Below are 12,245 nucleotides of genomic sequence, written 5' to 3' on the forward strand. Positions count from 1 at the left end.
TCAACTGTGAGAGTGTGTATTTGTGTTTTTATATTATATTATCAGTAATTAAGAATTGAACACCCTGAATGTATAATATATAGTATAAGCTTAATTAGCAAAAATTGAACACACCTGATAAAAATAATTTTTACTTTTGATGGTGCACCTTTGATTATTGACGAAGCATTCTGATGACTTCGTCCATACAGTAACTGCCCATTTATCTGCAAACAAAGCAAAATATGTAACATTAGGATTAAAGATATCCAATCTTGACAAGAGATTACCTTGCCAAAGATCAAATAGCTTAAAAACATACATCATCTACAGAAATTGTAAAGTGGCTAAAATCCATTATACAATGACGTCAGAGTCTAGGCTTTTAATTTTTTTTATTGAGACTGATATATCAGTCTTTGTTTATTACAAAAATATTTATTTTTTGAATTAAATGCGAGGGACAAAATATCAGTTTGTTTTTTATGTTTTATGTTTTGGTGGAAAAAGTGATAGAAATGTAAGAAAAGATTTAGAGAAAAATAGTTTTAAATAATTTGATTTTAAATATAGCAGGAGACACCTCATCCTGCTGGCGTACAATTGAACTGTGACATAAAGTGGCAGGCTGTGACTGTGCATCCACAATCTCTACTTATGGAGTTTCATATCTCAGCTCAGCTGACATTAGGAAGGTGCCAACCGGAGGTAGAGGGAGCACTGTATTAAAAAATGCTTCAACACCATCTCACAAACAAAACAGCCGAGGTTAGGGAACTGGATGCCTGCTTGCCTTCTCAATCATGGGACAGTAGGGCAAACTCAGCGGCCCAGCTGAGGACAGGAGTTTGCATCAGAGATAGGGCAAGAAACACATCAGCACTGATTCTTTGATTCCCTTTGGGAGCGGCTCCTAGCTGGGAGGTTCAGATCAGTGAAATTATCCTACTTTATGGTACGTGGGGAACCTAAAAAGGGAAAATAAATCAAAAATATTGTAGGGAGGATATATGGGAAAAAATAGCTACACAAATACAATGCTGAGGACAACACAGTTTACCAGGCATTTCTAGTAGACAACATTTCAATGTTAAAGGAACCCATTTGTGCAAGGTAACATTTGGATTAGATAATTAGATAATAAAATTACTGAATTTCTTTATCCACTAATAAAAATACATGATAAAATGCAAGAATCACATCATGTAAAATAAAAACAAATGCTTAGTTCTGTTTCCTTGCACTGGGGTCCATCAAATGAGAACAATACACATGAGCAGGTCTATTTGAGAAGATTAATTGCATTACCAACTTAAATAGCTAGTGTACCTCTTTGTTATACCAGTGTCATGTGAAGCATGCATGGTAAGAGATACTTGCCTCCAGTAACTCATCTGCAATCTGTATCCTGCCATCTTTGCCAGCTGCTCCATTTGTATCAATGCCAACTACAAAAACACTCATTCTGGATCGGTCCTTGTTGCCAGCCAGGCTGAGGCCCAGCCCGCTCTTCCCCTTTTCCAGCTCAATCATATGAAGCTCCCCCGCCAAGCTTCCATACCGTTTTCTGATCTTCTCTTCGTGGATTGTGAAGACCATAAAAATTGAGTAAGATATTTACCAAAACTCATTATAGCTGATTCAACTTCCCTTATACTGCTCCCAGCTTTTCAGCAACAGAAGAGTGTAGAGTGTTTATGAAACACAACCATTCATTTATTCAAAAATGAATTAAGCATTTTTCCAGTCTACAGAATCTATATATTTAATATAAATATAAAATCACCACCATTAGCATACCAATCATTTTATTTGATGCAAAATTCTTTATTGTAACAAATATTATAATTACTGTCTTGAAAAATAATAAAATGCCAAATTATTTTATCTTTAAAAGGAATTGTAATTATCTGGAATTTCTAGGTTATTTCATGCAATACACTAATAGTTCCAGTTACAATGAATAAGGATTAATCCTAGCCTTCCTGAACAAACAGATACATGAAGGTTCAAAATAATGTAATGACTGGTACCTCAATGATGCTTTTATTCTGCAGCTACCAATCTTAACTGTAGGCTGCAGTATAGGTTTCAGCCAGACAATATTTCATTTTCTTGCCCAGGAGAGACTTCTGTGCATGTATGACTATGTGTATGCATAAAGCTCCTCTTTCCAATGGTTAACATTTAAACGTTTAAAATGCAAGGAACCCCTGAGCACTTTTTAAAGCCAGATTTGACACAGCATTGGAGTCACATTTCACTTTTAACCAATTCAGAATTTACCTCCTCCACCATATCCTTCTCTCTTGTAAACACTAAGGAGGGATACTTGTTAAGTATCCCTGCCAATTTAAATTTATCCTGTACTAATTCACTGTCTTCACCTCTGAGATCCCACCCCATTTTGAACAATTTTCTTTTTTGTAGAATATTTTATTGTTCTTTTTAATATTTTGAGATTATCTCACTCTCTGCCTTTCCTTTTCTTATATTCCTCTTTCCTCATTTTGTCGTAATCTCTCTTATTTTTTGTCATAGATTTGGGCTCTCCGCTTCAATTTTAGTTTTTTCTAACCTTATTTATCCACAACATTCTGAAACTTGTTTCTAATGGTATATCTTTATTCTGCACTTTTGCAAACTCCATTGTAAAAATAACCCAGTGTTGATCTACAGTCCTGTGTGTTAATTTTTCTTTCCACCTCATCGTAGCTGGCTCTCTTTCTAAAAATCTACCCTATTCCAATCCAGTGCCCTTGATTTTGTACTAACTTTTCTTCTTTCTATTTGGATCCTAAACCACATCATATTATGGTTACTATTCCTGAGGTGCTCATCCACGTTTAACTCATCTACCGGATCTATTTTGTTATTCATCACTCGATCTGGTAAAGCCTTGCCCCTTGTAGGCGTACAAACATATGCCTTGAGGAAGGGGTCCTGCATATATTTTAGGAATTCCAATCCCTTCTCTCAGTTTACTCACTCCCTGTCTCAATTAATGAATGGATAATTAAAATCTCCTAGAACATTTGTGTTAGTCCTACTGATCTGTCTACAGATTTCTTCTTCAATTTTCCCCCACAATTGGGGGACTTGTGGTATAGCCCTACTAACGTAACAATCCCTTTTTATCCTTGATCTCTAACCATATTAATTCTGTCTGAACCTCTCTTTTATGGTACATCTATCCTCTCTACAGCATGTATTCCTTGCTTCACCAATAATGCCACTCTTCCTCTTTTCTTACCTATTCTGTCCCTTCTAAAAATATTATAACCCAATATGTTTATTTTCCATTCCTGCCACTTTGCTGCCAGGTTTCCACTAGTGCTATATAATCAGTATCTTCCTGTGACATAATTGCTCCTAATTCCCCCCATTTATTTCTCACATTCCAAGCATTGCAAGACATGTACTTTATCTCTTTTTTTGTTTGTAATTAACACTACTCCTTTCTCTTGATTTTTTCATCCAAGCTAACACCTTGTTCCATTATCTCAGTTTTTTTCCCCATTTATAACTGGTCGATTTGATTTGCCTCCTCCACTTCTTTTATTCCTTCTGCACGGTATCCTTTTTGTTACATTCTTTTTCATTTGCACATTAACCTCACCTATTTCTGGCTTCTCTATTTGCTCTTTTTGATTGCTTTTATTTTCTCTGCTGCTATTTCTTCCTAGTTAAATGACTCTTCAAGTCCCTATTTATCTATTTTGCCAGTATATTCTTCATGACTGAGCCTAGACAGTGTGCTGGAAAGCTACTTGATCCTGACTTCACCCAATGTCTACAAGTTGCTAGATAGTGAGCAGAAACCATTCCAATTTCTTCCTCCTAACCTCGGGACATTAAGGCCACTCTGGCTGAGACCAAACAAGACAACAGAGACCAAGGGCCCGATTTTAGCACCCGCTATCGGGTGCGTTCTCGGCAGGGGGGCCTCGAAAATTGTAAAATCCAGGATCCCGACCGGATCCCGCCCACTTCCGGGTTCCCCGATGACGCGCCGGCGTGCGCGCGCAGCCCCCGCTGGTGGGAATCCCGCAGGCAATTAAAGCCAGCGGGATGCCACTTGAGAGTATTTACTTTGCTTGTTCAGGTCATTAACTGACCTGATTAAGGGACTGTGTGTGATTTTGGATCAACATGGGACTGTTTCCCACACTGGGGGAAACACTCCCAGATCGAATGGACGTGTTGCAGCTGTCAGCCTGTGGCAGCTGCAAAGGTCCATTTGACAGGTGGGGGGGAGGGGGAGACCCTCACCCATTGCAGGAGGCCACTCTGTCACTTGGGACAAAGTGTGGCCTCCACCACCCTCCTCCTGACGGTCAAAGTCACCAACCAGCACACTTACCCCGGGGTCCGGAGACATGTACCTACCTCGCGGACCCCCTCAGATGTACATCTTGCGGATGGGGGCCGCCGTAGCTGCAGTCATGACCTCCTCGGCACAACATCGCCAGCCTCGCCATCCACGCCGTCCACCTCTGACACGTGGAGCTCCACAACAAAGTGCTGTGACACATCCACCTGTACAGCAGGAGGGAGGGCTACCGCAGAGAGAGATGCGTCACAGAGGGCACTACCCTCGCCACACGTTCCACAGACTAAGGCTCAGCCTCCTGGACCTCCCTGAGCAGCAGTACACACGGAGGCTCAGAGTCACTCGACATGTAGTCGTGGACATCTGCAGCGTCTTTCATGCCGAGCTGTTCCTGGCTGGCCCGTGCACCATCTTCCTACCTTTCGCTGTCAAAGTCACCACTGCCCTCCCGAACTTCTCCTCCACAGCCTTCCAGGGTGCAACCGGGGACATCGCCGATGTCTCTCAGTCGTCTGCGCAGAAGAGCCCTGCAAATACACCTACACCCACTCTGCAGTGACACAATGTGTGGCATCAGTGGTAGGTCCTCATAGTGATACCCAGAAGCGGGCATTATTGCACAAACCGGACAGGATTCGCGAAGACATGGCAGTAGTGGTGCCAATAGAATGTGTGATGTGAGTTGTTCTGAAATTCAATAGAAGTAAGAACCATGGCAAACCCTCAAACACCCTTGTGCATCCCCTTCATGCTCACGACACGTTTGCCTTACGCTGCCTACTGCACATATGTGATGCATGCCCTGTGGCTGCAGCACAGGTGGTGGCAGGTTGAGTGAGGCTGGCCGTGAGAGAGATGCACGAGAGGGTGAGTATGGGATAGAGCCATGAGATTGTATGAGGATTGGGTTGCGTGGTAGTGGCAGGATGAGTACTGGCGAGGTGAGTCGGTGCAGGTAAGATGAGGATGGGGTTTGAGTGGGTATGAGGGGTGATGTGACAGAGTAGTGTTGGCAGTGCCGAAGGAGATGTGGGGTGGGGGCAGTGATGTGGCAGACGGAGTGTAGGGGAAAGACTACGTGTACTCACTGTGGCTGGCCTACTGAGGTCATTGGACCGCCTCCTGCACTGTGTGCAGGTGGGCGATATGTTGGTGGCGCAGATGACCCCCTCTGCCACCTCGAGCCAGCCCTTCCTGGTGGCAGAGGCAGGCCGCTTCCTCCCGCCCGCCGGGTGGAAGATCTCTGTCCTCCCCCTCACCCCATGTATTGATACCTGGGGTGAGGCATCATTAAACTGGGAGCAGCCTTCCCCCTGGGCTGCTCCATGCAGTCATCTTTGCTATTTCTTGCAGCATCTGTCAGTGGAGGACTGCCCCTTTAAATAGAGCGCCTCCAGCTGACAGAGCTTACTGCGCATGCGCAGCCCGCCCGACGCGCAGACCAGCAGCGGGAAACCCGGAGGAGCAGGTAAGTGGCTCCAATTAGTGCGTTGCCTGCTACGATCGCGCGGGAAACCCACTAATTTCTCCGGGCGCGTTACCCACGCGCCCGCTTGCCCACCCGCCGAGAACCCGCACCCCTGGTAAAATCGGGCCCCAAGGATCAAAACTGGTACCTTTTTGATCTGTATATCTCAGCTGCTCAGTCACAGCAAACTGAGTTATCAGGAGAGCTGGAAGTAAATATTTCATAAATAAATCCATTTAAATTTCTGTAAAGTCAAGATGGAGCTTCCTCAGTGCCTCACTGGGTAAATATACTTTGTGCTATGGGACTGGGCCTTAGAAACTAAAATGGTCCCCTATTCAATCTCTAATACATACTAAGTTAGCTGACCTCGGGTGGGGCAGTGGTGGAGGCACAGCACTGGTCTCAGTCGCTGGGTTTAGGGAGGAGGGAGAGAAAAAAAAAGCACAGGCAGGGTTCCCACTTCTGATTGCTATCTAGCGATTCTGGGGAAAGTATTAGTATGTAAAGGTCAGGTGAGGACAGGATAACATCACTAGTCATTCACCATCCGGATCCACACATGAAGAAACGGTCAGATCCCAGAGAGCTGCCTACACCTTTGGACCCATACAACAGAACGAGTCAATGCTTTCATGGCAGGAGGAATAAGGGGAAAAAACTGGAAGAATAAAAGACACTTTTTTCTTTCAGCGACAAGCAGGTGGAACATTCATTGATAAATGCCCCTGAAATCATATAAAGGACAATGGTACACTGAAGAACATATATTATGCTAAACCTGACTGGAGGTCCTTTGGATGGATAATTTGTCACAGTAAAAAATTAAAATGGTTAACATATCTCCAAGTCTGGAATCAGGATTGGTTACACTTACACTGTGGACTATATACATGGAATAAATCAATTTTACTTGCTGTGTTGCAGGTGACACAGACAGATGCAGGGAATGAGCTTAAGTGGGTTAGGCAAGCCAGTATCCGTCATACAAAGGCTTTCATATCTCTAGAAATATCTTTACATTATCAAATCAAAGCCTATTGTTCTGAACTCTAAAATTCTATTCTATTTAGTCGATTAGTGGAGAGTAGATCTAAGCAATGGTTAATGCAAGCGGATATGGATAGTTCTACTTGCAAAGCAAAGATCCCAAACTATTAAGTTATTAACTTTTCTAATCATGGGCAGAGGGAAGCACTTTCAATGCAAAATACTCCTTCCACCCTCTTCAACAATATTTAACTTTATTTGGTAGAGAAAATCTTTATTCTAATTCTCAGTGTAGCCTCACAGAGAGACAGGATCGGGAAGCCACCAGACAGCCAGCAACCACTTGACTCTTACAAGACAGTCACGCTAAATCAGTCAGGAAATGCTTCTTTTTTGGTTCTGGATACTAATGCAGAACTAGTCATTTTGAAACTCAGAAGTGGCTGCCTACGCAGCAACACCCAGTAAAAAATTGTTGGTGCTTCCAGATTAGTATTCAGAATGCTGACCGACCCTCACTAATTCAGTGAAGCTTCTCACTGACACAGCTCACAGCTGACATCAGCTGAGTGGTTCTTTGTCAGTTTTCTGAATCTGGAGTATTAAGCTTCCACAACATTGCACAAAAGAAATTTAAAAGAAGATTTTCTTCAGTGTGCAAGAGACGTAAAAAAAAACCATTAACCATGTGGTCTTTTGGATGGGATAGTTGGAGTATTTGCATCGCAAGGACTCACATTGAGAATACTGCCCTCCTTTCAGGTTATATTTTTATTTATTAGTGTTGGTGCAGTTTAAGAAGATCCATTGTAGTGGAAAGTTAATATCTGATGTGCCACATTTCAATGTTTCAATTTTTTTTCAGAAAGTACGTACTCCAGCTGTAACCAAATTCATCATCTTCCTCCATTCCATCTTCTGACTTAATATCCATGTTCCCCAGAGATGCCACAATATTGCTGGTCTCCTCTTTTTCAACAGATTCAGGTGGTAACAGCTGTGGACCTGTGAGTGCCGATATTATTTCATTCTCTATGTCTGGCTGGCTGGAGGTCTATATATTAAACACATAGTAGAGTGAGGCACAAAGCAAACAAGAAATGAAGACAGCCTGAAATTATAATATATTTCTACATTCAGATATATACATTCATGCTGAAAAGCATTACGGTTTTTAGTTAAATAACCAAACAAAAGAAAGCATTACACAATACTCAAAATAAGGCATATTAGGTTACAGCTTGAGCAATATAAAAACAATAGAAAAAAGCTAAACAGAGACACAAAATGGAAGCATTTATTTTCACTGATGGAACGTGAATTGGAAAGTGTGATGTATATTACAGCAATGTGATTTATACACAAGGTGCACTTGTGGCAAATTTGACTTCTGGTACCGAAACTATACAACTATGGAGTGCCCCTCATGTGGCCTTTCACTTGTTACATTTAACTTCAATTCGTCTCAGCCGAAATTAACTATTCTTAGGTCAGCTTTGTTTAGAGGCCTCTTTAGAGTAAATAAACACAGAAATCACTCTGTTGAGCAAGGAATGACTGGACTGCAATGAAACTACTATAGTGAATACCAGGAGACAACTTCCCTAGGGTCAGTTCCCAGGGCTCAATGGTCAGCAAAAAGGGACAGAGACCCAATGTTGCCCAGGATTTCTGGTCTTCCCCCAAGGGACAGAGCTCGGTGCAGATCAAGCACCCTCTTGGAAATGAGATGGGAAGGGAGTTCCCCACCTGCCTTGTTTGTTTGCAGTTTTGCTGGTAAGACACCCAGATTAGAAGCAGGCCTTAAAGTCTTGCCCCTAGCCCCTCTCTGATCGCAGTGGGCTTGCACGTAAGTCCTTCCTTTTGTTTTCAGGGATGTCTGCTTTTGAACAGCAGCCAGATAGCCCTGACCTCAGCAACCAGTGCCACCTCTGCAAGCCTCTCAGGCCTGCAATGGCAGTTGACTTTCCTGCCTTCTTTCACATACTAGACTTTGCCAGGAAGCAAGCATGTGCCAGGGGTGCCACCAGGCCATAGAAATGGCCCAGCCCACCAAATCTGGATGCAGAGAAGTCTAGACAGGCACAGTACAATTTGGGTAAGTTGTACCTGTGCAGCTCATGGGCAAATGGGTGTCGAGGTCTTATTCTTGCATAGCCTGGTATTAACATGTAGCAAAACAACACGGTGGCATAGATAAATCCTATAATTATATGGTCTGGCTTTACCCATTGTGATTATAAAATCACAAAATCTATCTTTGACAGTGAGACTTCATTTTCAATTAAAGTATTTTCTGCCTTTCTTGGGTCTCCCACAATATGCAAGAACCCCAACTATGAAGTAGACTGACTCACAGAATTTTACCAATACCTAACTGAAACCAATCACTACATGACGTTCTCCCTTTGATTTTTCCACTTTGTGGGACAGCAGCTGGAACCTTGAGTTCAGTATGTGAAGGATTAAAACTTGAAAAAAATAACAAAGTCTGAAGACCAATAAAAAAGTGGGGGGTGGGGGGGTTAATATGACCATAAACAAGTCCTATTAGTCTAACCTTTTCTCCCCCCCCCTACCCCCACGTATCTCTAAATACTATTATTTCTTGAAATGATAGTTATTGTATTGAAAGACAAAGTTGTCAGTTGTTAGATTCAGCAAACACATAAACGCAGAGCTTCCAAAAGCCTGAGCCAAACAAAGCTTTTTTAAAAAAAATCACCAATGCAATAAAACAAAAACGTATCAAAAGACAGCATGAAAATTCTACAGTGAACATAAAGTAGATTCAACAAGATCAGACTGCTACAAGCAAAGAAAGTGATTATCCATTGCACTAAATGTTCAATTACCATCGACAGAAAAGCTCCCTGAGCAGCAACATCACTCCATTTCAGTAAACTTTACCAGAGCCTTCATGGCGACCCAATGTAATGTGCGCCAGATAGGCAAGTGATCATTACTGGTGATGTGGAAAGACTGAGAAAAACTAATAGAGTGTATACTACTAGTACAACAAGATTTACTTAAAACTGTGCTTAGAGTACTTGAAAAATAATGGGTATAAATGCCATTTAATATAAAAGTATCTCATTTATCAAAGATAAAACCTAACAAGGGAGGGTGGCAGTGGAATCTAATGGAACAGCCAAGGGGTTACAGAAGGACCTAGACAATATTCACCAGAACTATGGCAGCTGAAATTCAACACAGCTAAGTGCAAAGATATATTCGCTGGAAAAAGAGATTGGGGACATACTTAATGAATGGTGTCGAACCAGCTAGGGGAGAGGTTGAAAGTGGCCTGCAAATGATAGCAGAATCAAGGACTGACCACATCCAGTCGTTGCAGAGCAGCAATCAAAAAATCAACCAATGTTGAGCTATAATGCCAAATGAGTAGAGTATAAGTCTGAAGCCATCATGCTGAAGCTGTACAGGCTGCAAATTGAATACCGTGTTCAATTCTGGTCACTGAGACACAAGGAAAATATCCAAGCTGTAGAAGCAGTACAGAGAACGGCCATGAGGCTGATTGCTAGAGTCAGAGGGCTGAGTTTGAGGAAAGGTTAGAAAACTTTGGCTCTTTAAGCCTTGAAAGGAGGCAAATGAAAAGGCATCTTCGAGATATACAAGAAACTAAACAAGTTAGGAAAGGTTAATCCTGAGTACTACTTCCAAGTTACATCATGACTGTCGGACAAGTGGACGTGGGTCCAAAGTGATACAAGGCAAGTTCAGGACTGATGTTGGGAAGGACTTCACATAGAATAATGGAGGCAAAAACTCGAGTCATTAAAGAGACAACACCACCTGCACGTTCTCCTCCAAGTCACACACCATCCCGACTTGGAAATATATCGCCGTCCCTTCATCATCACTGGGTCAAAATCCTTGAACTCCCTACCTAACAGCACTGTGGGAGAACCTTCACCACACGGACTGCAGCGGTTCAAGAAGGCAGCTCACCACCACCTTCTCAAGGGCAATTAGGGATGGGCAATAAATGCCGGCCTCGCCAGTGACGCCCACATCCCATGAACGAATAAAAAAAAAAGTAAGATGCTCTGATGGGGGGAAATTGAATATTTCTATGAAGGATAAGCCAAATGGGCCAAATGTCTGTACTATAGGATATAAGGAAAAATAAGGGAAGAAAAGTCCAATTGACCCATTGTCTTTGAGGATCAAAATCAGGTTTTTTTTTCAATCCTATTCACTATCCAAACAATAGCCTGAAAATGTTCTTTTTGCATCAAAACTAGCACTTGCAGTTCCTAAAGCTCCACCCTCCCCATGAAACAAAAATATTATTTCAATGTGGTTCAATCTCTACATACAAATGAATAGGTTGTCGTCCAAATGGAACAAGCCATGCTTGCAGGGAGCACAGGTAAGAGACAGGGCAATATTGCCCCAGATTCTCCAAGCTGTAACTCTTAGCCGGGACCATGAAATTATTCCTAGTCTCCACTGGAACTAAAATGGTCATGTGATGTTTTTCTACTGCTGCTGTAGATATATGGCTCATTTCAGAAGCATACCATATTTTTGAGTAGCCATGATGTGGAGATGCCGGTGATGGACTGGGGTTGACAAATGTCAAGAATCTTACAACACCAGGTTATAGTCCAACAATTTTATTTGAAAATCACAAGCTTTCGGAGGCTTCCTCCTTCGTCAGGTGAGGATTCAGGTTGTAAGATTCTTGACATTTTTGAGTGGCAGTAGCAGTGATGAAATCAAGTAAATATGAAAGTAAAAACACATAAATAGGGGCTTCAAAGTTCTATCAAGTCAGAAAAAGAACAAGAAAATGGGGGGGGAGCACTTGCCAAATAAAGGAAATAATGCTTTGTTAAAGCTTGTAAATTACTTTATGGTGCTGCCTGGCTGATATGGTCAAGGGAAACTGCATAAAGGTCAAATGAGTGCAGTGAGTTTGAACCTTTCAAAGAGTTAAAAAAGGTAGGGAAATGCTTAGTAATACGATTGCCTTCGGTTTTGTCACCAAACAAAAGAAGTAATTTCCAAATATTGAAACATGTCATCCTGAGTAAAATTGTTGAAATAAGGCCTTCTGAGACACAGGAATAATTCAGATGTACTCCTAGGACTGTCTATATCAGAAAGGCAAACAACATAAGGTTGATGAACTGCCAGAACTTGAAGCTACTTACTCTGCAATTCAGGACAAGAACAAGCAATGCAACATTCTTATAAATACACAAGCAGGTTCAAATGGGTCTGACACAATTATACAAAACAATCATATCATAAGTCACACAAATGTGACAAAGGGAAATCCTCCCTATATTTGCACTGCATCAAGACACAAGGATCAAATACAAAGCCTTCCCTTCCTGTTTGTTTATCTACCTCATTACAGTGATGCTGCATGTCTAGATGCACATTGACTTGGCTAGGCATATAGTATTAGCCTGTGTATGTGCCAAGGCTGGTCTAGTTGGG

General features: G+C 42.0%; 1 protein-coding gene across 9 annotated transcripts in view; it reads right to left on the reverse strand.

Annotated features, from left to right (window-relative positions):
• The window catches only part of LOC137321295 (multiple PDZ domain protein), a 326,443-nt gene that overhangs the window by 88,540 nt on the left and 225,658 nt on the right, over positions 1 to 12,245 (reverse strand). For all 9 annotated transcript variants that reach the window (XM_067983665.1, XM_067983664.1, XM_067983660.1 and 6 more), the window contains 3 exons: positions 7,647 to 7,824; positions 1,360 to 1,556; positions 115 to 206 (listed from right to left, as the gene is read on the reverse strand). In XM_067983665.1, coding sequence (XP_067839766.1) covers positions 115 to 206; positions 1,360 to 1,556; positions 7,647 to 7,824 — 467 coding nt within the window. The remainder of the gene's footprint in view (positions 1 to 114; positions 207 to 1,359; positions 1,557 to 7,646; positions 7,825 to 12,245) is intronic.

The sequence above is a fragment of the Heptranchias perlo genome, chromosome 4, assembly GCF_035084215.1.
Source record: "Heptranchias perlo isolate sHepPer1 chromosome 4, sHepPer1.hap1, whole genome shotgun sequence".
Classification (NCBI taxonomy): Eukaryota; Metazoa; Chordata; class Chondrichthyes; order Hexanchiformes; family Hexanchidae; genus Heptranchias; species Heptranchias perlo.